At 40.3% G+C, this 26,589-nt stretch overlaps 1 protein-coding gene across 1 annotated transcript in view; it reads right to left on the reverse strand.

The window, feature by feature from the left end:
* Nucleotides 1–26,589, reverse strand: part of PLCH1 (phospholipase C eta 1) — a 252,056-nt gene that overhangs the window by 11,338 nt on the left and 214,129 nt on the right. Inside the window, exons 13-18 of the mRNA XM_040247343.1 lie at nt 22,362–22,433; nt 19,217–19,308; nt 12,844–12,941; nt 8,032–8,211; nt 7,834–7,941; nt 6,287–6,411 (exon numbers count right to left, since the gene is read on the reverse strand). Of these exons, the coding sequence (XP_040103277.1) occupies nt 6,287–6,411; nt 7,834–7,941; nt 8,032–8,211; nt 12,844–12,941; nt 19,217–19,308; nt 22,362–22,433 (675 nt within the window). The remainder of the gene's footprint in view (nt 1–6,286; nt 6,412–7,833; nt 7,942–8,031; nt 8,212–12,843; nt 12,942–19,216; nt 19,309–22,361; nt 22,434–26,589) is intronic.

Consider the following 26,589-nt stretch of genomic DNA (forward strand, 5'->3'; position numbering starts at 1 on the left):
CCCCTCATGCGAAGAGCTGACTCATTTGAAAAGACCCTGATGTTGGGAAAGACTGAGGGCAGGAGGAGAAGGGGACGACAGAGGATAAGATGGTTGGATGGCCTCACCAACTCAGTGGACATGGGTTTGGGTAGACTCTGATAGTTGGTGATGGATAGCGAGGCCTGGCGTGCTGTGGTTCATGGGGTCGCAAAGAGTCAGACACGACTGAGCAACTGAACTGAACTGATGTATATATAAGAGTCTATTTACATATATGTCAGAGTCTATTTACCTAATGTTTAAGCACAGACTAAATCAATCTATTATGATTAGGCTGGTATTTGATGGAAGGAGTGGAGGCTTAGGAGTAGATATTGACTGGGAAGGTGTACAGAAGCCTTCTGGGGGTGCTGGATATGTTCTATCTTGATCTGGGTACATAATAATTAATCAAGTTATCCACACTTGACTTGTGCAATTTAACATAGTTAAATCAATTGAGTACTATGATGCAAAGTTTAAAGTATTTAAAAAGGTGAAAAATATGAGGGAATTCCCTTGTGGTCCAGTGGTTCCACTGCAGGGAACTAAGATCCCACATGCCGGGTAGCACGGCCAAAACAACCTTTACCTCCCCCACATTCCTGTCCTTTGGGGGAGGAATCTTCCTTTGTTGGCCATTTGTAAGCTCTCTTTTGTCATTCCAGTACTGGATAAGGAGCAATGAAGGAATAAAATCCTAAAGGACCCAGAAAGGAGGGAGTAACTAAGTCTGGGAAAATACTGTTTTAGGAGTTTGGAGAGTAAGAAGAATACAGTTTGGGAAGGGGAGTGTCAAGGAATATAAGATAGAGGTCTGATGGAAAAACACTTTGAGACAGGTGGATAGACATATTTTTGGTTTACTAAATAAGTCAGCTAAAGTTTACACATTTTGAATTAATTCTTTGCAAACAGAAGTTTTTCCTTAGTATAGAACCATATGGTAAAACTGTACCACTGGAGGTCTTGGATTTGGGGGCAGCTAATAAATAAGATCATTCAAGTACTGCATTTCAGACTCTTTCGTTGACCACGATGGCTACTCCATTAGGAGACAGGGATCAAGATCATCCTCAAGAAAAAGAAATGCAAAAAAGCAAAACAGCTGTCTGAAGAGGCCTTACAAATAGCTGTGAAAAGAAGACAAGCAAAAAGCAAAGGAGAAAAGGAAAGATATAAACATCTGAATTCAGAGTTCCAAAGAATAGCAAGGAGAGATAAGAAAGCCTTCCTCAGCGATCAATGCAAAGAAATAGAGGAAAGCAACAGAATGGGAAAGACTAGGGATCTCTTCAAGAAAATTAGGATACCAAGGGAACATTTCATGCAAAGATGGGCTCAATAAAGGACAGAAATGGTATGGACTTAATGGAAGCAGAAGATATTAAGAAGCGACAAGAATACACAGAAGAACTGTACAAAAAAGATCTTCATGACCCAGATAATCATGATGGTGTGATCACTCACCTAGAGCCAGACATCCTGGAATGTGATGTCAAGTGGGCCTTAGAAAGCATCACTACGAACAAAGCTAGTAGAGGTGATGGAATTCCAGTTGAGCTATTTCAAATCCTGAAAGATGATGCTGTGAAAGTGCTACACTCAGTATGCCAGTAAATTTGGAAAACTCAGCAGTGGCCACAGGACTGGAAAAGGTCAGTTTTCATTCCAATCCCAAAGAAAGGCAATGCCAAAGAATGCTCAAACTACTGCACAATTACACTCATCTCACACACTAGTAATGCTCAAAATTCTCCAAGCCAGGCTTCAGCAATATGTGAACCATGAACTTCCAGATGTTCAAGGTGGTTTTAGAAAAGGCAGAGGAACCAGAGAACAAATTGCCAACATCCACTGGATCATGGAAAAAGCAAGAGAGTTCCAGAAAACCATCTACTTCTGCTTCATTGACTATGCCAAAGCCTTTGACTGTGTGGATCACAACAAACTGTGGAAAATTCTGAAAGAGATGGAAATACCAGACCACCTGACCTGCCTCTTGAAAAACTTATATTCAGGTCAGGAAGCAACAGTTAGAACTGGACATGGAACAACAGACTGGTTCCAAACAGGGAAAAGAGTACGTCAAGGCTGTATATTGTCACCCTGCTTATTTAACTTATATGCAGAGTACATCATGAGAAACGCTGGACTGGATGAAGCACAAGCTGGAATCAAGATTGCCGGGAGAAATATCAATAACCTCAGATATGCAGATGACACCACCCTTATGGCAGAAAGTGAAGAGGAATTAAAAAGCCTCTTGATGAAAGTGAAAGAGGAGAGTGAAAAAGTTAGCCTAAAGCTCAATATCCAGAAAAATAAGATCATGGCATCTGGTCCCATCAGTTCAGTTCAGTTCAAGGAGACGACTGAGCGACTGAACTGAACTGAACTGAATAAATACGACCTGTTTTTAAGGAATTTAAGAGGTTTAATTTAATTAAATCTAAATTAAGGAATTTAAGATGTCACAGAGAGTAGCACTGAGATATATCCACTATCATGTGTAAAATACAGAGCTAGTGGGAAGCAGCTGTATAACACAGGGAGTTCGGCTTGGTGCTCTGTGATAACCTAGAGACATGGAATGGGGGCGGGTGGGAGGCAGGCTCGAGAGGGAGATACACGTATACTTATAGCTGAATCACATTTTTGTACAGCAGAAACCAACACAATGTTGTAAAGCAATCATCCTCCTATTAGGAAAAAAAATAGCAGCAGCCACTACAGGCTTGAAGGACAATTTCCAGCTTCAACACTGCTGGACTTGAGCAAATTGTGTAACATCTGTGCTTCAGTTTCCTCATCTGTAAACCTGAGAAAACAGTGTCTGCTTCATCAAGCTGTAATCCAGGTGACATGCCAGGAGAGTGGAGCTGAACAGTAGCAGCAAGAATAGGGAGAGATTTGGGAGGCAGAATGTCCAGGAGATAGTAACTGAGTAGATGTGGAGAGCAAAGAAAAGGTGAAAATTAAAGATGACAATTTTCGGATTGGGAGCAAGAAAAGTTATTTCACTCTCAGAGATAATGAATAATGTGAGAGATCACAGGCTGAAAATTCAACGAGCCAAGATGAGAGGAAAACTGTATTTTCATTTTCATTTTCCATAAAGCACAAATAGTAGAATATTAGTACTATAACTTTGTGTCTGACAGAAATCACAGGTGTTTAAGTCACATTACGGTCGTGACAGAAATCTGTGTGTCACCCACACTTGTCTAATAGTTATTCAACCCCTCTCTAGATCCTGCTATTTATTGCACACATTTTTGTATGTCACAACTTGTTTCTAATATATTGATAAGTGAATTTAAATATAATTAGCTTCCTAACGGAGAAGGCAATAGCAACCCACTCCACTGCTCTTGCCTGGAAAATTCCATGGATGGAGGAGCCTGGTAGGCTGCAGTCAATCAGGTCACTACGAGTCGGACACGACTGAGAGACTTCACTTTCACTTTTCACTTTCATGCATTGGAGAAGGAAATGGCAACCCACTCCAGTGTTCTTGCCTGGAGAATCCCAGGGATGGGGGAGCCTAGTGGGCTGCCATCTATGGGGTCACACAGAGTCAGACACGACTAAAGGGACTTAGCAGCAGCAGCAGCTTCCTAAAGTGTCACTTTATCTGTTTATTGTATGCATTTAAAAACACTGAGAAAGTGCCCAAAGGCCTCATCTGATAACATCTTTTTCTGTGGCTCAAGAAAGAGTTAAAATCTCCTGACAGAGAACCTCATGAGCCATGATACAGAGGTTGGTTTTTAACTATAAAATAAAGATACTCTTACATTTAAAAGATTACTTTAATACCACAAACTATATATTACAAAGATAAAGAGATAACCATGAAATGAAAAACATCTAGAAGAAACCCCCTTAGCCAAGTAACATTATCAGTCCTGGGATAAACTGACATAACGTGGCCCCTGATATGATGCACTGAGAAGGAAACACACTGCCCATGTAGCATTTCTGACAAATATGTTTATTCTGATTGTAATCATGCACAATTGCATTCATCTCACATGCTAGCAAAGTAATGCTCAAAATTCCCCAAACCAGGCTTCAACAGTACGTGAATCGTGAACTTCTAGATGTTCAAGCTGGATTTAGAAAAGGCAGAGGAACCAGAGATCAAATTGCCAACATCTGTTGGATCATCAAAAAAGCAAAAGAGTTCCAGAAAAACATCTACTTCTGCTTTTAGGACTATGCCAAAGCTTTGACTGTGTGGATCACAATAAACTGTGGAAAATGCTTCAAGAGATGGGAATACCAGATCACCTTACCTGCTTCCTGAGAAATCTGTATGCAGACCCAGAAGCAAAAGTTAGAACTGGGCATGGAACAACAGACTGGTTCCAATAATCGGGAAAGGAGTACGTCAAGGCTGTATATTGTCATCCTGCTTATTTAACTTATATGCAAAGTACATCATGAGAAATGCTGGACTGGATGAAGCACAAGCTAGAACCAAGTCTGCCGGGAGAAATATCAATAACCTCAAATACGCAGATGACACAACCCTTATGGCAGAAAGCGAAGAAGAACTAAAGAGGCTCTTGATGGAAGTGAAAGAGGAGAGTGAAAAAGTTGGCTTAAAATTCAACATTCAGAAAACTAAGATAATGGCATCTGGTCCCATCATTTCATGGGAAATAGATGGGGAAACAATGGAAACAGTGACAGACTTTATTTTTTGTGCTCCAAAATCAGTGGAGATGGTGACTGCAGCCATGAAATTAAAAGACACTTGCTCCTTGGAAGAAAAGCTATGACCAACATAGATAGCATGTTAAAAAGCAGAGACATTACTTGCCAACAAAGGTCCATCTAGTCAAAGCAATGGTTTTTCCAATAGTCATGTATGGATGTGAGAGTTGGACTGTGGTGTTGGAGAAGACTGTTTTTTTTTTTTCTAAGAGCTTAATATATTTAATTTTTTACATATAATTAAACTTTGTTATATTTGCTTTACGTCTCCCTTTCAAGTGCATAACTGTATATGTATATTTACCATATACTCATTTACACACGAAAGGAAGATAGAGCGGAAGTAACAAAATTTAGTAAGTTAATTGGTGAATCTAGATGCTGAAGATACGGTGTTCATTCTGCTATTCCTGCAGTTTTTCTAAGGACTGAAATTTTTCAAAGCAAAAAGCTTAGGGGAAATATAGGAAGTGAGTCTTCCCTTCTGCAGACAACAAAGAAAAAAGGGAAAGAAGAAGTAAGGAGAAACTTTCTGATACTACCAACATAACTATTCTTGCTGCTGAGAGAACAGAATGGAAGTGGGGAGACCAGTGAGCTGAGAACCTACTGCAGCAGAAGTGCCAAGAGCTGATGGTGGCTGAGACTAGGCCAGAGGCATTACAGATGACAGGTAAGACATGGCCCCACCTGAAGCTCTACTTCCTAAGAGGCAGGACATGGAGCCATCTGCTAAAGATGAGAAAGTGATGAGAATACACGCATGAGGAAAGAAGAGGTTGACAATATCTGCCGCGGGAAATGTGATGGAGGGCTGATCAGGAGGAGCTGGGACGGCACTGCAGAACTTAGCAGAGATTAGAGACAGAGTTGATGGTGGGACCACTCAGAGCTATGTGGTTTCCCCATCGACATTTAAGATCCAGAAAGGATAGTTTAATAGGTGGGAGTGGCAGATAGCCTGAAGTGATGGACAACTCCTGAGAGGAAGGACATGAACAGAGGAGGGGCTGACCGATAGAGAGGAAACAGAAGCCAAGAAGGCCAAGAGCTGGTATACTGGGAATCATGGAATGACAGCTCTGGAAAGAGCGAAGGCTGTGGTCACAGAGGGAGACCTTGTAAAATCATGCAACAGAAGTGCAGCAAGGGAAGAGTGGCCTGTGACCAGGGGGCAGGTGGCCAATGTGTAGCAGACATGAGGGTCACAGCAGATGAAAAATGCAGAGAGGGTAAGACATTCTCTTGTTCAATGTTTCTATTAATAACAAAATTGCTCCTTGCATCTCAATTTACCATTGCCAGTGTCCTTCCTGGATTGTGAATTGAATTGTATTGCACTCATGCCTCCAAAATAGATGATGAACTGCAGTCCAGAAGGAACTGTATGTACTCTGCCAGTAAGTCAGTTAATATCTGAGAAGCTGAGGTCAGGGCTCATTTACAAACACACACACGCATACATCCACAGCACCCTCAGATGAAATGTAAACACAATAAGATAATCACATAACTAACCACTTGGTCATACATGGCTTACCTCTCCTCGGTCTCCAAACATGGAATCTGGAGGTTTGGGGAGTTGTTGTCCACTGATCACTTTCAGAATGAGCTGTTTTTTGGGGTTGGCAGGAAGTGGATCACCTGAGAAAGGGTTGAAAGTACCTAAGACAAATAGAGGTTAAAATCTAAGGTTGGTAGCATGGAAATTACCCGTACATATGCACACATGCTGAAGAAGGGAATGGAAACCCACTCCAGTATTCTTGCCTGGAGAATCCCCAGGGACAGAAAAGCCTGGAATTTAAAGAATTAAATATACTGCATGGGTGGTTTAGTCACTCAGTCATGTCCGACTCTTTGTAACCCCATGGACTGTAGCCTGCCAGGCTCCTCTGTCCATGGGGATTCTTCAGGCAAGAATACTGGAGTGGGTAGCCATGCCCTCCTCCAGGGGATCTACCCAACCCAGGGATCGAATCCAGGTCTCCCGCATTGCAGGCAGATTCTTCACCATCTGAGCCACCAGGGAAGCCCATGGATACTAGAGCGGGTAGCCTATCCCTTCTCCAGGGGATCTTTCTGACCCAAGAATCGAGCTGGGGTCTCCTGCTTTGAGGCAGATTCCTTATCAGCTGAGCTACAGGGGAAGGCCAAACACCAGCCTACCAGGGAAGGCTACCAAATTATTAAACAGTGGTGACAAGAGTTATTTACATTCCAAGTTGATACAGCCACTATGGAAGACAGTATGGTGATTCCTTAAATAACTAGGAATAAAATTACCATATGACCCAACAATCCCAATACTGGGTATAAACACTGAAAAAACCATAACTGAAAAAGACACATGTATCCCAATGTTCACTGCAGCACTATTTACAACAGCCAGGACATGGAAGCAACCTAGATGCCCATGGACAGATGAATGGGTAAAGAATATGTGGTACATATATACAGTGGAATATTACTCAGCCATTAAAAAGGAACACATTTCAGTCAGTGCTAATGAGGTGGATGAACCTAGAGCCTATTATACAGAGTGAAGTAAGTCAGAAAGAGAAAAACAAATATACTGTATATTAACACATATACATGGAATCTAGAAAGATGGTACTGATGAATCTATTTGTATGGCAGCAGTGGAGATGCAGACGTAGAAAACAGACTTATGGACAGGGTAGAGGGGGCAGGAAGGAGCGGGTGGGACGAACAGAAACAGGATCACGGAAACATATGCACTAATGTATGTAAAATGGGATAACCAACAGGAATTTGCTGTATAACTCAGGGAACACAAACCTGGGCTCTGTGACATCCTAGAGGGCTGGGATGAGGTGGGAGGTGTGAGGGAGGGGACATATATATACCTATGGCTGATCCATGTTGATGTATGGGTGGAAACCAACAAAATACTGCAATTAACCTTCGATTAAAAATAAACTATTTTTTTATTTGCATTCAATACTTAATTTTTCTCGTTTTTAAAAATCATGTTGCAAAACACTGAGGCACTCTGCTTTCCTGAGTGCTCCTTCAGTAAATGTCTCTTGCATTCAGAGATACGACTGTGAAATTAATACAAACCTTTGCACATCTGCTGGGGTTTGAGAACGTAGCCGCAATTGCCGTTTGTCTTGAATTTGGCTCGATTTAACTGCATCATTCGCCCTTCAGACTGGTAGTTCAGTGCCACTGTGCAAGTTCAAAGTTTAAGAGAATTAGGTAACATAGCAGCCTAGACTCAGACCCACGGAGAACTGCTCCTCCCAGAGGTATACACACCTAGCTGGCAACCTGCGTTCCAGTAGGGCAGAGGGTTGAAGTTACTGGAATCGATGCGGTAGGCGGAGGGATAAATCCTCGTGAGCTGCTTTTGGTTGTAAATCATGAACTGCTCTGATTTCTGCTGAACCACTTGATGTGCTCTTGTTTCACTAAAGGATAACACATTTCCTGTGGTTCCTAACACGGTTTTTAACATAAAAAAAAAAAAAAAAAAACAGAAAAGTGAGAACTGCAGCAAAGAAAACACCACTCATGCAAGATCCTGAGTCCGATTACACCAATAATAAAAGGCAGAGCAAAAGAGCGAATTCAACCAGAAGAGGCTCAGCTCCTGAGCAAGAAAGATCTATAAAATCCCACTCCCAGGACTCTTTTACCATTTCAAATCAGAGCTTTGCATCTTGTTCAGATAACTGTCTATTTTTGAATCCCATATTCTCTCAAGAGAATTCTCTTATCTCCTTACTTCATGTTGATCTGGCTAGTAGGAAGAGGGCAGAGAGGGAACATTTTCTAGGTGCCTGATTCAAACAGAATAGCTTTACCAGAGAGCCGGACACCTATGGATAAATAAAACTATTTATGCAACTCATTCCTGATAAAAGGGAGACAATCATGGAAGGCATCATTTAGAAAGCACACGTGTGAAACACATTAAGTGACTGCATTTGAGGCTTAAGAAAATAAAGGGAAAAGAGTAATTCCAAAACAGGAAAATTGGGTTTTAAAGTTGATTTGAATAGAATCTTGAAGCCAGTCAAAATCTGTTTGGGAGAAAGGAATAATAATGGAAAAAGAATTCAAAAGAATATTATAAAGAATATCCAACTAGCCAACTTTATAAATAATGGGAAAAAATGGGAGGTTAAAAAAAAAAAACAAAAAACAGGAAGCCGATATTAAAGTTTCTGCTTGGAGCATCATCAGAAAGGGATAATCTAGGGCCAACGATGCTACAAGTTAGGGGGTCACGATGGAGTAAACCTCCAAATATTTAATATCCTACCCCTTTCTCCCAATTCTATCTTTTTGTGCCACACATCTAGAATGCCCCACCACTCCTAATTCTTCAGTAAATATCCATACCTCATCCCCAAAATGACTACCCAATCTCATATGGACCTGTTGAAAGAGACCAGCCTAAACTTCCCCAGAGTCTCATTTTCATTCCAGTGTGTACTCTGAACCCAGACTGAAGGACGGCCCATGAACCAGAGTTGAATTACTGTTTTACTGGGCCTGAACTATATCCAGACTGTACAAATTAATTTGTGCACAGCCTCCCAGGGACCCTGTGGTCCTCGGGGTTGTACAGTCTTAGATATTAAATACTGGCCAAATTGATCAGCAACTACATTCTAGAGTTGGAACTTGAAACAGTCATAAATACAAGTGAGAGGCGAAGAAACTAGAGAATTACAGTGTTTAATTTGATGATTTCCTGCATACAGACTCCTTATCATATATATCTTATTGACATAACTTTTTAGCAAGGTTACATATCTCAAGCATACTAAAAATGATCATACTTGTAGGTGTTGATGAGGAATACTTGGAACATAATAAAAGAAAATATAGTCTTTGTGACAAACCACCTTCAGATGTAACAGCACTAAAATTAGTACACTCTTTCCTCTCTCTACATAAATTAGGCACACCACATCATCAATAAGATGACCTTGCTAATTAGGAACATGTCAATTAGTATATTAATAGAGCTGAGTTGTTTTGCATTAGGATAAGCCATGCATTCATTATCTATTACTTATTTTGTGGTATAGATACACACACACAAGACAAAAATAGGTGATGTTCAAGAACTAAACAATCCTCAATATTATTTTCCATTAAGCTAATGGGATTATGATTTCCTGAGGCAGGCAGTAGAAATTATATTTCTATGAACCAAATATGCCTCTAACTCCATTAAAATACTCCCCTAGTTCATTTTCTAGCTGCAGGTAGTTATTGGCTTCCCTTGTAGCTCAGTCAGTAAAAAATCCGCCTGCAATGCAGGAGACCTGGGTTTGATTCTTGGGTTGGGAAGATTCCCTGGAGAAGGGACTGGCAACCCACTCCAGTATTCTTGCCTGGAGAATCCCATGGACAGAGGAGCCTGGCAGGCTACAGTCCACGGGGTCACAAAGAGTCAGACATGACTGAGCAACTACACCACCACTACCTGGCCGTTATAAGAATATGACATTCAGGTATCACCTCATACTGGTCAGAATGGTCATCATCAAAAAGTCTACAAATAATAAATGCTGGAGACAGTGTGGAGAAAATGGAAACTTCTACACTATTGCTGGGAATGCAAATTGTAGCAGCCACTATATTAAAAAGTGTGGAGGTTCCTTAAAAAACTAAACAGAGAACTACCATATGATCCAGCAATCCCACTACTAGGCATATATCCAGATAACAAAAACACTCTAATTTGGCAAAACCCCTACAGAATTGTAAAGTAAAATAAAAAATAAATTTAAAAAAGACACATATATCTTGATGTTCATAGCAGCACTATTTACAATAGTTAAGGCATGGGAGCAACTTAAATGTCCATCCACAGATGAATGGATAAAGAAGATGTGGTGTGTGTGTGTGTACATACATACATCCATACACACACACACATACACACAAACAGAAAACTCAGCCATAATAAAGAAATAATGCCTTTTGCAGCAATATGGATAAACCTAAAGATTATCATACTAAGTAAAGTAAGTGAGACAAAGACAAATACTACATGATATGATTTGCATGTGGGATCTGAAGTATGACACAAATGAACCCATTTACACAATAGAAATAGACTCACAAACACAGAAAACAAAACTACGGTTACAAAAGAGGAAAGAGGAGGGATACATTAGGAGTTCGGGATTAATACATACAACTACTAATGGAAACAGTGACAGGGTTTACTTTCTTGGGCTCCAAAATCACTGCAGATGGTGACTGCAACTATGAAATTAAAAGATGCTTGTTCCTTGGAAGAAAGTGAAAGTGTTAGTCACTCAGTCAAGTCCAATTCTTTATGACCCTCATAGACTGTAGCCCGCTAGTCTCCTCTGTCCATGGAATTTTCCAGGCAAGAATACTGGAGTGGGTTGCCATGCCCTCCTCCAGGGGATCTTCCCAACCCAGGGATCAAACCCAGGTCCCCTGTATTGCAGGCAGATTCCTTACTGTCTGAGCCACTAGGGAAGTATCTTGGAAGAAAAGCTATGACAAACCTACACAGCATATTAAAAAGTGGAAACATTACTTTGCCAACAAAGATCCATATAGTCAAAGCTATGGTTTTTCCAGTAGTCATGTATGGATGTGAGAGTTGGACCATAAAGAAGGCTGAATACCAAAGAATTGATGCTTTTGAACTGTGGTGTTGGAGAAGACTCTTGAGAGTCCCTTAGACTGCAAGGAGATCCAACCAGTCAATCCTAAAAGAAATCAGTCATAAATATTCATTGAAAGGACTGATGCTGAAGGTTCAGTACTTTGGCCACCTGAAGCAAGAGCTGACTCATTAGAAAAGACCCTGATGCTGGGAAACATTGAAGGCAGGAGGAGAAGGGGATGACAGAGGATGAGATGGTTGGATGGCATCACCAACTCGATGGACATGAGTTTGAGCAAGTTCCAGGAGATGGTGAAGGACAGGGAAGCCTGGTGTGTTACAGTCCATGGTGTCACAGAGTCAGACATGACTAAGAAACTGAACAAAAACAAGAACAAAATACATAAAATAAACAAGGCCCTCCTGTGTGGCACAAGGGACTAAATTCAACATCTTATAATAACTTGTAATGGAAAAGAATCTGGAAAAAAAGAAGGTTCACTTTCTCAGAAGTCTACAGGGTCTCATATTCTCACACATGAAGTTCAATTTTTCTTAATAATTGTCATCATCTGAAGAAGGATTCAACACCAAAGGGAAGAAAATCTTCAGATAAAAGAATTTACACTTGTAGAATAGGGGAAGAAAAAAGAAAGATCTGAGGAAGAATCCTGGAGATTGTGAAGACATGAGACTCAGCACAGTGTTGTTTTAGCGTCACTGAGACATGAGAATGGGAGACTGATGTAATTTTCACTTCCAGTGAAACTACAATTATACTGAAAACCCACATGATCATAGTGTATCTTCATAAGCACTCAATAACTGGACAAAACACAAGTGAGGAGCGAAGAGGCTAAGGAGAAAGTGCAGCCAGCAGGAAGTCAGGGTAAGAAGAGCTGTGACTAGGATTTCTCAGTTCCACATATGGCAATCGATGGGTAAAAAACTGTGAAAGAGCCATTGCTTTTGAAATTTCTGCTCTTTTTGTTAAAATTGCAATCTGTGGGTTAAATTATTTTCATCAAGGTCAAAACTCTCAATGAGAAAATATGGGGCATTTCAGGATGTTATTTTTGCCAATTAATTTCCTCTTTCTTCTAGTCTTTCACACTTGGAATGGCCATCTGTGATCTGACCATCAAACTAGGTCAAGTGTCCATAGTTTAAACACAGGGAAGACCTTGCTCTGATCCATCTGCCTTTTTAATAATGAAGTCCTCCTCTGCCCTGCAGGAAATGTCTCTGACCTCTAGCCAGTTAGGCAAACAAAGTGATCAATAGAGCGCTCTCTGTGAGCTAAGCATTGTTCCAGCAATCAGTTTCCTGACGCTCAGGCTCAAGTTGGATTCTACGCAGTTCCAGAAATGTGTGCTGATGATTCGATTAACAAAAGTTTAATTAACAATTGACAAAGAAAGGTCAGGAGTGTTTATTCAGAAGTGAAAACACTCAGGCCTTACCATCATCCACAATGTCCTGGGCTGCCACAGAGTTTGTGTACACAACCAAATCAGAGAGCTCTCGACACAGCTTCATGGTTTTCCTTCGGCGGCCCAACCTGTAAAACACACCCAGGACTCATGACGTTTTAGAGCTAGAAGAAGTTTGGGCTTTTGGTTACTCCACCTTCCCTACCTGTTCTGATGGAGCCAGGATTAGAACCTAAATGTGATTTTTAATTCAGCACTGTCTCCACCACAACACTCTACTCATGTGGCTTTATTCACTGTTCAGCCAGATTTTATCCACAGTCTCTTCTCCTGAATTTATGAGTTCTGTTATGAAGGGCTGGATTCCTACCATTACCCAACTGTGGAGTAATACCAGAGTTTACCAGGGAATCACCCTACTTTGGCAGAAGGAGAACCTGGCTAGACTAAAAAGCATATTATACATCTAAGAGTCCCTTGGACTGCAAGGAGATCAAACCAGTCAATCCTAAAGGGAATGAACCCTGAATACGCATTGGAAGGACTGATGCTGAAGCTGAAGCCCCAATACTCTGGCCACCTGCTGCAAAAAGCTGACTCATTGGAAAAGACCATGATGCTGGGAAAGATTGATGGCAGGAGGAGAAGCGGGCAACAGAGGATGAAATGGTTGGATGGCATCACCAACACAATGGACATGAGTTTGAGCAAACTCCAGGAGATAGTGAAGGACAGGAAAGCCTGGTGTATGGTAGTCCATGGGGTCACAAACAGTCAGACACGAATTAGTGACTGAACAATAATACATCTAACAAGAAACACACCAAACTTTCCATAGTCATTATCTTCTAGAGGTATATTTATAGCGATTCTGATTTTCTTCTTTATGCGTTTTCTATTAATATATTCAACTTTTTAAAGACAAACATCACTTACTCTTTCTATATATCTATACAGTATAGACCCTATAAACCACTCCTAGCATTTCTTTTCCTCCACAGCTTTACAAATTCTACCACTTGCTCTTTGCCTCAGTCAAATTCTCCACAGAATACCACATTCCCTTTACAGAAGCACTTTTCTCCTCCCAGAAAACATATAATCATTAAAAACTTCAGTCCTCGCCAAATATACACAAATGGCCAATAAGAAGATGCAAACCAAACAAAAATGAGATACCACTTCATGTCTACTAGGTTGGCTATAACCCAAAGGGCAGGTAAGAACGTGTGTTGGCAAGGATGAGGAGAAATTGGAATGTTCACACACTACTCTAGAATTTTAAATGGCTCAATTGCTTTGCCAATATAGCTTGGCAGTCCAAAAAATGAAACAGTTACCATGTGACTCAGCAATTCCACTTTTAACTAATACCCAAGAGAAATTAAAACCTATATTTACAGAAAAACTTAGAAATGAATGTTCAAAGCAGTATTATCTATAATAGCTAGAACATAAAAACAACCTAAATATCCTTCAGCTAATGAACAAATAAAGTGCAATATATTCGTACAATGGAATATTATTTAACAATAAAAATGATGAAGTACTGATACATTCTACAACATGGATGAATCTTGGAAATATTATACTAAGAAATCAGACAAAAATGGGCCAAATATGGTAGAATTCCACTTATAGGTAATGTCCAGAAAAGGCAAATTTATAGAGACAAAAAGCAGATAAGTTGGGGGACTTTCCTGGTGGTCCAGTGGTAAGACTCTACACTCCCAGCACAGGAGGCACAAGTTTGATCCCTGGTCTCAGAACTAAGATCCCCATATGCCACACGGTGCAGCCAAAAATAAGTAGATTAGTTGGTATCAGGGGCTGGGGGAAAGAGGGATGGGAAATCTCTGCTAATGGTAGAGTTTCTTTTTGGTGTGGTGAGAATGTTCTGGAATTAGATAGTGATAATATAGATTTATTCACTCTGTTAATATTTACTGAGCACCTAATGGAGATAAAATAGTAAACAAATCAGACAAAGATTCTTATCATAATGATATTTATAAACATTCAACAAAAGAATTAAGGTCAAAATGTGTCAATAACTCATTTGAGAAAGAAGACATGAACACAAACAGGAATAAAAATCAATGGGAAGAAAGAGTCCATGTTCCTCCTTTACCATGTGATTAGGAAATTCTGTAGCCATAGGTGAAAATTCTGGTTTTGTGAAAGCAAATGATTATAAATGAATGTGAGGGAAGCCATGCCTAGAAATGACAAGTAAAGCCCCCAAGACACTCCATATTACAGAGAATTTCTACATACAGTTTGCTTTTTTTAATCCTTATCTAAAAATTGAGTTCGTTTATTGAAGTCCCAAAAGGCTACAATCATAGCTGCTTGGGCCTTGGTAGCTATGACGGGCAAATTTCTAATTGATCTAAGTGAAGCATGGAACATGACTTTATGTGATAGCTTCCCTGGCTATTGGGCTTCCCAGGTGGCACTAGCAGTAAAGAACCCACCTGCCAAAATAGGAGACATAAGAGATGCAGGTTTGATCCCTATATTGGAAGATGATTCAGAGTCGAGCCTTTGTCAAACTTATATGTGAGAACATTCACAGCAGAGGTCTCCTGGAAAGTGACTCTATTCTCTATATATCCTTTAGTGTAACTATTTATACATATTGGATTTTCTGTACCCTAAGGGTAAGGACCATACACATCTTTGCCCTTACTAATTAGCTACTATCTTATATATGGACATTTTGTTGAAGTGAGGCTCAAATACAAAATTGAATTCAACACTGATTCTTACCTACAGGACCTCTATGCCTCCAATTTTGTTTTAGTCTTTCAATAAAGCCACGGTGTGTGTGTGGATGTGCACATGTTTGTATATCTGTCTATCTATCTATGAAGCATATCATTTATATTCTTTTGTGAGACTTACTGTATATATAAACTTCCAGAGAATCCTATATCAAATCATGTATCACAATTTGGGTTCTAAAATTATGATCATTTTACTCATCCCAAATTCTACTGGTAATTAAATAGCAGGCCTCCCTGGTGGTCAGTGGTAAAGAATCCCCCTGCCAATGCAGGAAACATGGGTTTGATCCCAGGATCAGGAAGACCCCCTGGAGGAGGAAATGGCAGCTCACCCCATTATTCTTGCCTGGAGCACCCCATGGACAGAGGAGCCCAGTAGGCTACAGTCCATGGGGTCACAAGAGTCAGACATGACTTAGTGACTCAACAACAAATAATAAAGCAGCAGCTGATATTTTTGAGCACTTAGTTAATTGAGGTAGGGCTCATCAGGCTAAACAGTTGAAGTCCTTTAATCCTTAAAGTGACCCTATGAAATAGATACAAATGAGGAGCCTACATAGCCCCATGTAAAAGTTGGAGGAACAAGAGTTTGAAGTCTGGCTGATTTCAGATTCCCGGCTCTTCTCATGTGCTTATCATCTGTCTTCTACTTCAATCTCCTGTAAAGCTCCTCTGTGCTAGTTCATGTGGCCCTTCTCCTCTGAAAATACCTTTTAACTGACAGATGTTACAGTTCAGATCATTTCAGTTGCTCAGTCGTGTCCAACTCTTTGTGACCCATGGACTGCAGCAAGCCAGGTGTCCTTGTCCATCACCAACTGCTGAATTTTACTCAAACTCATGCCCATTGAGTCAGTGATGCCATCCAACAATCTGATCCTCTGTCATCCCCTTCTCCTCCCACCTTCAATCTTTCCCAGCATCAGGGTCTTTTCAAATAAGTCAGTTCTTCGCATGAGGTGGCCAAAGTATGGGAGTTTCAGCTTCAACATCAATCCTTCCGATGAATATTCAGGACTGATTTCCCTTCGGATGGACTGGTTGGATCTCCTTGCTGTCCAAGGGACTCTCAAGAGTCTTCTCCAACACCACAGTTCAAAAGCTTCAATTCTTCGGAGCTCAGCTTTCTTTATAGTCCAACTCTCACATCCATACATGACCACTGGAAAAACCATAGCTTTGACTAGATGGACCTTTGTTGGCAAAATAACATCTCTGCTTTTTAATATGTTGTCTAGGTTAGTCATAACTTTTCTTCCAAGGAGTAAGTGTCTTTTAATTTCATGGCTGCAGTCAACATCTGCACTGATTTTGGAGTCCAAAAAGTAAAGTCTGCCACTGTTTCCCTTTCTATTTGCCATGAAGTGATAGGACCGGATGCCATGATCTATGTTTTCTGAATGTTGAGCTTTAAGCCAACTTTTTCACTCTCCTCTTTCACTTTCGTCAAGAGGCTCTTTAGTTCCTCTTCACTTTCTGCCAGAAGGGTGATGTCATCTGCATATCTGAGGTCATTGATATTTCTCCTGGCAATTTTGATGCCAGCTTGTGCTTCATCCAGCCTAGCGTTTCTCATGATGTACTCTGCATATAAGTTAAATAAGCAGGATGACACTATACAGCCTTGATGTATTCCTTTTCCTATTTGGAATTAGTCTGTTGTTCCATGTCCAGTTCTAACTGTTGCTTCCTGACCTGCATACAGATTTCTCAAGAGGCAGGTCAGATGGTCTGGTATTCCTATCTCTTTCAGAATTTTCCACAGTTTATTGTGATCCACACAGTCAAAGGCTTTGGCCTAGTTCATAAAGCAGAAGTAGATGGTTTTCTGGAACTCTTGCTTTTTCGATGATCCAGTGGATATTTGATCTCCGGTTCCTCTGCCTTTGCTAAATTCAGCTTCAACATCTGGAAGTTCACAGTTCACATAATGTTTAAACCTGGCTTGGAGAATTTTGAGCATTACTCTGCTAGCGTGTGAGATGAGTGCAATTGTGCGGTAGTTTGAGCATTCTTTGGCATTGCTTTTCTTTGGAATTGGAATGAAATCCAGTCCTGTGGCCACTGCTGAGTTTTCCAAATTTGCTGGCATATTGACTGCAACTCTTTCACAGCATCATCTTTCAGGATTTGAAATAGCTCAACTGGAATTCCATCACCTCCACTAGCTTTGTTCGTAGTGATGCTTCCTAAGGCCCACTTGACTTCACATTCTAGGATGTCTGGCTCTAGGTGAGCGATCATACCATCGTGAATTATCTGGGTCATTAAGATCTTTTTTGTACAGTTCTTCTGTGTATTCTTGCCACCTCTTCTTAAATCTTCTTCTGTTAGGTTCATACCATTTCTGTCCTTTATTGAGCTCATCTTTGCATGAAATGTTCCCTTGGTATCTCTAATTTTCTTGAAGAGATCTCTAGTCTTTCCCACTCTATTATTTTCCTCTATTCCTTTGCACTGATCACTAGAAAGGCTTTCTTATCTCTCCTTGCTATTCTTTGGAACTCTGCATTCAAATGGGTATATCTTTCCTTTCCTCCTTTGCTTTTTGATTCTCTTCTTTTCACAGCTATTTGTAAGGCCTCCTCAGACAGCCATTTTGCTTTTTTGCATTTCTTTTCCACGGGGATGGTCTTGCTCCCTTTCTCCTGTACAATGCCATGAACCTCTGTCCATAATTCATCCAGCACTCTACCAGATCTAGTTCCTTAAATCTATTTCTCACTTCTACTGTATAATCATTTGGGATTTGATTTAGGGCATACCTGCATGGTCTAGCGGTTTTCCCTACTTTCTTCAATTTAAGTCTGAATTTGGCAATAAGGAGATCATGATCGGAGCCACAGTGAGCTCCCAGTCTTGTTTTTGCTGACTGTATAGAGCTTCTCCATCTCTGGCTGCAAAGAATATAGTCAATCTGATTTCAGTGTTGACCATCTGGTGATGTCCATGTGTAGAGTCTTCTCTTGTGTTGTTGGAAGAGGGTATTTGCTATGACGAGTGCGTTCTCTTGGCAAAACTCTGTTAGCCTTTGACCTGCTTCATTCTGTACTCCAAGGCCAAATTTGCCTTACTCCAGGTGTTTCTTGACTTCCTACTTTTGCATTCCAGTCCCCTAAAATGAAAAGGACATCTTTTTTCTTATTTTGGTGTTAGAAGGTCTTGTAGGTCTTGTCTAGAAGGTCTTGTAGGTCTTGTCTAGAAGGTCTTGTAGGTCTTCATAGAACCGTTCAACTTCAGCTTCTTCAGCATTACTGGTCAGGGCATAGACTTGGATTATTGTGATATTGAATGGTTTGCTTTGGAAATGAACAGAGTTCATTCTGTCATTTTTGAGATTGCATCCAAGTACTGCATTTCAGACTTTTTGCTACTCCATTTCTTCTAAGGGATTTTTGCCTGTTACAGCCAGCATTTATTAAGAGCCCACTGTACACCAGGCTGTAAAAGCCCCTACATATATTATCATCTCATATCCTGTCACATGTCCCACTGCACTGAGCCCTTTACCTTGTGATCTGATTTTCTAGATACATACAACCAGCCAGCCAAGCTGATGGGGATAGAGAGGTCCTGGGAGCCTGAGTAAGAAACATGGGGAGTTTTCTTACCGGTACAGCTGGCCAGTTTCCTTGCCAGGATTCTGCTGTGCATCCTCCTCATCATCAGTACTATAAGATTTAGACCGTGATTTTGTGGTTTTCTGCCAGAAAAATCAGAGCAAACTTAACACAAATTCATTGCATCAGGTACCTCTACAATATACAGAAAATGAAATGAACTTTAAAATACACACAGACACACAAGGACAGTAACTTGGAGGAAAATAATTGACCAAACATTGCAGCTTGCCTTAGCAACAAGCATTTGCTGTTTAGTCACTAAGCCATGTCTGACTCATTTGGGACGCTATGGATTGTAGCCTGCCAGGTTCTTCTGTCCATGGGATTTCCCAGGCAAGAAAGCTGGAGTGGTGGCCATTTCCTACTCCAGTGCATCTTCCCAATCTAGAGATAAAATCTGCATTTCCTGTGGCTCCTGTGTTGGCAGGCAGTTTCGGTACCACTGACCCACTTGGGAAGCCTAATAACAAGAGTGTCTTTGGCCAAAATTATCTTAAAATAATCAAGGCAAAACTGATGGTTTCATGCTGTAAAACTGACTTCTAAGGCACATAAAACATAGATCTTAGACTATTAGTCACGCATTAAAGGTTTCTATGAAGGGTAGGGTCAAGTTGTAATATTTATTTAAATGATTATAAGGGATAAATTGTCCTCATATAGAAAGCTCACTGTTCCTTTTGAATTACTTATAAAAGGCAGATTTCATTAAAAAAAAAAAAAAAAAGACAAGCAGTAATTTTTCAAATGAATAACTGCCATTCCTGCTTTTCTTCAGTATGGACTCAAAAACTCATCTAATTCAAACTGTTCTTTTGAGATTTTGACCCATTTTAATTTCTAGAGCAGAATGAAGATTATTACCTATGGCATTCAGGCTGAAAGATTGTAGAACTAACCTGATGTCTTTGGACAGATTAGCTGTTAGACCCAAAACCTTAGCAATGATGCAGTTTCATCCCCACAACATTGGAAATAAATCCAATATTTGGCAACACATATCTCAACAACACAAATAATGGGGAGGGACCCTAGTAACTGTAGAAAACCATGTCACCAAATCTCAGCTTCTACAAACAAAGGTAAAACTTTTAGACAAGTACCTTGGACATCTGGGGAACATGTCTTAGAAAAGGAAAGGGACTCCATCCTCACATTACCATGGGACCAAATTGCCTTCCAGATTTTCTCATTCATAATCAACAAAAAAGCAAGCTACACTATTGGCATAAATGCACTCTACTGTACTGACAGCAAGGTGCCAATTTAGTCTGGAACCTTCTCAGGTCTTGGTTATGCCTTGAGGACCACAGTGTACCTGGAATGGGAACCCAAGCATCTGATGAGCTCATGTTTCAGACTGGCCTCTCACCATGCTGATAAATCAGTTAATCTCTCAAGTTTCCTATTGTACTTTTTCTAAAGGGCAGAAAAAAAACATCTATCTTAAAGGATTATTATTTTTGTGGTGATTAAATAAGATGGCATGGAAAGTTGTATAAACTTTGTATAAACTTTCAGTTTAAAATACTATTAACTTTTTAAAAAATAATTTATAAAGTCTTGAGGACATTCATTCTTATGACTTAAGACATAATAAAGTCTGATTCTGTAGTAGCTGAAGCACTCCCTAAAAGCTTTACTTTGGAAAATAATTTTAATTTAAACGAGTAGTTGTAATCAAGAAACGAAATATTCTTCAATTCCATATACAGTTACTAATTTGAAGAGTTTCAAATATAATAAATCTATTTCTCAGGTTCATTTTAAAATATAAAATGCAAAAAGAAGAAGTAAGTAATAATGATCAATGACAGGTATTTGGAGAAACGATGATATATTTTCTTTATATAAAGTTTTGACACATCATCATTAGCATACCATATAATCAGTTTTCATCTTACTTTTTTAAGGTTTTGCATGTTGAACTTTTTAGAGAGATCATTTTTCAATGGCTCATAATTGTCCATTGTGTTAATGAATCATAGTTTACTTAGGCAGTCTATATGGGAGAACATTTTTATTGTTTTCAGTTTATTATGACTATTTTGTCCAAACTTTTAATAAACTATCTTACTGATGGGCAGGAAATTCTAGATACAACATTCTTTAAAGTACAAGAAATGGCCTTGGGAAACCTCATGTTATAAAATCCATCACTTAATAACTGCTTTACCTTTTTATTGACATATCACATACACTTAGAAAAGTACAAGAACTGTAAGTGTACAGCATGATAACTTTCCACACGTGAAACCACCCAAATGAGGAAATGGAATATTATCTGCCCCAAAATCTTCAGATTCTCCCACTTGGTCATCACCTTCTCCCCAGAAGTAACTACTATCCTGACGTTAACCCCATAGATTTTTTTGTGTGTGTGTGCCTATTTTTGAGGTTCATATAGATGGACTTAAACTATATGCACTCTTCTGGGTCTGGCTTCTTTTGCTCAATGTCATATTTACAAAGATCACACTATTGCATGTAGTTGTAGTTTTGTCATTCTCATTGATGATATTTTCTTATACAAATATACCATCATTTTAATTCATTCTATCGTTGATAGACATTTGAACTGTACTATTACAAATAAGGCCCCTATAAATAGCATTGCTTCAGTCTCATGACACACACCTAACAATAGAGCTGATAAGCCACTCATGGTTCATAGAGTGGTTGAGTAGATACTGTGAGGGTGTTAGTGTGGAGGATGTATGCAGAATCTCAACGTCATTCTAATTTACATTTCCCAGGACTGATCAGGGCTTTTCCATATCAGTCACTTGGATATCTTCTATTGTGAAGCACAATTAAGTCTTTTGCTCATTTTTTTTAAAAAAATTAGAGTGCTTTCTATTGATTTGTAGAGATTTTTTAATATATTCAGGATATAAGTCCTTTGTGTGATATGTGTAGTGAAAATATTATTTCCCAGTATGCTATTTGCTCTCATACTTCTGATGAACAGAAGTTCTTAAATTTTAAAGTAGTTTCACTATCAATCTTTTCCTTTTCTGGGGTCCTATTTAAGGAATCTACAGTTATTCCAAGGTCATGATCTCCTGTTACCTTCTCGACTCTTTAGATTAACTGAACTATGCAAATTATCACTCTTACTTAATTCATTTACCTTATGTTTTCCGAAGTTGGTCATGAGGGATCGTCCATGTGCCTTCTTTCCACTTTCCTTTGCATCTGGATGCTGAGTAAATAAAGCATAATATGATTGTTTATCTTCTTTGTTTTTGTTTTGTCCTCAATTCTGGTGGAAGGGAGTGGGGCCCCTCTCTCCTTATGCCTCCAGGTGGACAGCAAGCAACTGCTGCTCATTTCTTCCTGCTCTGCCCTCCACTTCCCCGCAGGTGCTGTGTCTGTCTTCAGAGAGGGGGACATGCACAGGCTAGAGGTCTCTACTCCAGGGGACAGAAAGCCACCCTGCTAAAAGGGTTTAGGCTCTTATCCAATTACCATCCCTAAAAATATGTATTAGGTGATTCACATGAGCTAGGGGGAAACCTATAGGCCCTCCCTGCCCTCCCAGGACTTCCAGCTGAACAGAGATCATCTCATAAAAAGGAAGAGTGTGGGTGAGCAAAACCATCCCAAATCAAAAGGCCAGGGAGAGCATCTACATATATCTAGAGAAACTAATTAAAGATGCAATTCAGAAGCGGGAGGCTGGGTTGGGGAAAGAGGCAGTTCAGAAAATGCTGGAGAAGGGTGGGTAGCAGTTTTACAGGTTTATATGTATTGGCTGGTTTATATGTATTGACTGCCTTTGAAGATCTATTAAAGCTGATCATTAACTCTTCCAAAACACTGGAATTAAGAAAGTAGTTCACATGTGGCATAGAAGTAACTCTGCTCTCCAAGTTAGAAGATTCAATTCTGCCACCAAGTAGTCACAGGGGCTTTGGCAAAACTCACTCTCTTGACCTCAGTTCTCTTATCTATGAGTTGGGGGAAGGAATACACCAATTAACCTCTGAGTTCCTTTCTAGTTCTAGTAGCTCATCCCTCAGTAGGGGAACATGTCATCTATTGTCCAAAACAGGACTCTGAAGAGTAAAATGGGGCACTTTTAGTAATGACACTGGGACAACAGGTATGAAGTGGGGCTGTCCCAGGCAGGTTGAGGTATAAGGTCATGTATTTAACAGGCACCTATTTCCTTGGTGGCTCAGACGGTAAAGCGTCTGTCTACAATGTGGGAGACCCGGGTTTGATCCCTGGGTTGGGAAGATCCCCTGGAGAAGGAAATGGCAATCCACTCCAGGACTATTGCTTGGAAAATCCCATGGACCGAGGAGCCTGGTAGGCTACAGCCTATGGGGTTGCAAAGAGTCGGACACGACTGAGCTACTTCACTCACTCACTACTATGCCCCAAGGGCTATACCAAGTATATTACATATATTCTGTAATTCTAATATATACAACCATGCGTAGAGACAACTGTAATTAAAATCCCAGTTTTTACAGATAATAAAAACTAAAGTATAGCAAAGTTAGATAACATGCCCAAAGTTGCAAAGCCAGTTGATGATAAAACAGGGATTCTGTATAGTTCTAAGTCTCCTGTCTGACTTGCTACTTCTCCCCTACTCTATATTCCCTCTTTATGTAGAAATATATACAAATATCTCTCCCCAACTTGACCTCTCCTTGAGCATCAACACCACACCGTTAATTGAATTAATGGATCAGACATCATGATAAGAACTTGACATGTATACAAGGGAGACAGCTAGCAAGAGAGGTGCAGACCCTGTTCCTCCCTGGGCTTGCACTTTAATGATGGACACAAATGATCATAACACACTTGAACAAGACTATGGTGGGAAAGGTCCAGCATGCTGCCTCATGACAGAGAAGGCGGATTAAGAAGGACTTCTAAGGGGACATGTTACAAAAGCTGAAGCCACAGATAGGTAGACATTGTCTATGTGTCGTGAAAAAGAAGGGTGCTGTGGCCAAGGAAAGTGTGAATGCAAAGGCCAAATGCTGTAAACATGGTACCTTCCAGGAAACTAAGTGGGGGGTGTGTGTTTAGATTATACACATGCATTAGTTGACCAGTCAGAGTGGGGGTTGGCTCATCTTTGGGGCTATAGCGTGCAATGTGAACTTTATCCTCCAAGCTATGAACAACATTTGAATGGTTTACGATAGAAAAATCACATGGTCAGACACGTATTTCTGAAATATCACTATTGTAGTAGTTGTATAGATGAGAGAATGGAGTGAGTGGGAGCTTGGGAGAGCTGGAAAAGTCTATTTAAGGACAAATTAAGGCTACCCAGATGATCGGAACTGGGATGTAAAAAAGGGGTGGATGCAAGGACTTAAGGTAGGCATCCTTCCTTCTTGTATATACTAAGTTCTTCCAGTGGAAAGGATGAGATTTCATTGTTATTTTATGTCAGGGATCTCCAGGGAAAAGGCGGCAGAGTAGCACACACTACTGTACTGCTGGGTGCTGATCTGGGGGGAGGGAGCCGAAGTGAGTGTCTCCTGAGCCCCACAGCACGTTCTCAGGCTTGGCTTCATGTATGCATATGTATCTGACACAGATGGACTTCTCTCAACCTGTCTTTGCTTGCCCACTGAGTCAAAACCATATTTGAAAAACTAACACAACAGCAGGGTTAAAAAATCATAACACTTTGTAGTCAGTTTAAGTCACAGGCTCCCATTTACTTTATGCAAGTCTAATGCATTCTTGCAGTCACCCAAATTTAAGGGAGAGTAAGAAACAAGAAAAAGGAGGATAAGCTTTGTCCTACCACATATCTGAAATCTGAAGTCCACTGCCATCTTACTTGATGAGGAAATTACCATTAGGATCTCTTCCATAAAAGAAAGATGAACCTGTTTTGTCTCTTCAAAAATCTCTAAGATCTGCTATTGCCCTTCCAGTTGGGATGATCTAGGATGGAGCAAAGACTTCTCCAAAAGCATAAGGGGAAGTGATTGGTCCAGATTAGCCAAAGAGAGTTCACCAGGAACAAGAAGCAGAAAAATCAAGCTGGGCAAACCCAATGTGATTTGACAGACATGTGTGTGGTTGAAAGTAGAGGCTGGAGGCCAGGGAGGAAGGAGTGAGGCTTTACAGCTATTTACAGAAATGTTTAAGAAAACGCAAAACTGTATGATAAACTGTAGGGCAATGATGCTGTAATTGACATTCTGTTTGTCCCCCAACAATTCACTCTGCCCATCCAGCATGGAGTTTCAGAAGTGCCAGTTCCAAGGATAAGCGATCACTGGCATCAGCAAGCCTATGCTATCCTATGCCCATGCTGATTTACTGTTCCAAGGAGAACACATACACAAGGTCACAGGGATCAGCTCAGGGGTCATCACATGAGCTAAGCTGCTCATCCAGAAGTCAGTACAAATTCTGGTTTGTTGGATGAGGCACATTCACTGTCTCACTCTCTCTGAGCTTGGACCAAGAAACATGTAGTTCAGGGGCCTGCTGGCAGTCACCCTGCAACCACCAGGAGAGGGGAAACCAGACAGGGGATGATGCTAATTACATGGTAGCTAGAACAGAAAGACATGTTTTTGATGACCCTGCTTAGCCTCTGAATTAAGCCCACCTTGAAGGCCATTCTGCAAATGAACTTGCCACTTACCTAACCCAACATCGTTCTTCATTATTTAAGCCAATTTGAATGAGGTTTTCTATGTTTGGAAGCAAAACAGACCTGAGAATCGGCAAGGTGTTTGAATGGCTGGACTTCTGTAGGGTCTAGAAAGTAACCACCAATGCTGAGTGGTCACTCAGATCCATGGGTAATGATCTTCCCTCTGCTGGGGCATGCTGAGCCCTGGAGGACAGACAGCAGTAGCCGGGGAGGCTGCTATCAACTAAGCCAGAGACCACATGGATCTCCTTTGAGCCAGAATAAATGCCCTCAATGTCCTGCCATGATAACATCAATAAACCCACCATCTCTCTCCCTTGCCCATTTGTACTTTATCAGAAGGCAGAATAAAAATCTCACCCAGAGCCTAAACCATTCATTCATTCAACAACTATGCATGAAGGTCATAACAAGTCCCAGGCACTAGACAAGTCAGAAAAATAATGGTTATCAAGACTGGCATGGTTCCTGGCTTCATGAGATCTTATAGTCTAGTTGAGAAGATAGATATTGAACAAGTAATTGCAAATAAACTTCTTTAAAAAGAAGATACAACAGACTACCATCAACAATATAAAAGGGATAACTAACGTAATCTAGCTGTCAAGGCAAGACTCATTCAGAAGACCACATAGATGCTGGAATTTAAAAGCCTAAGTAGAAGTTAGCTAGAGTAGATGTGGGAATGGAGTGTTTCAAGTAGAGA

Source organism: Oryx dammah, unplaced genomic scaffold (assembly GCF_014754425.2).
Source record: "Oryx dammah isolate SB20612 unplaced genomic scaffold, SCBI_Odam_1.1 HiC_scaffold_2, whole genome shotgun sequence".
Classification (NCBI taxonomy): Eukaryota; Metazoa; Chordata; class Mammalia; order Artiodactyla; family Bovidae; genus Oryx; species Oryx dammah.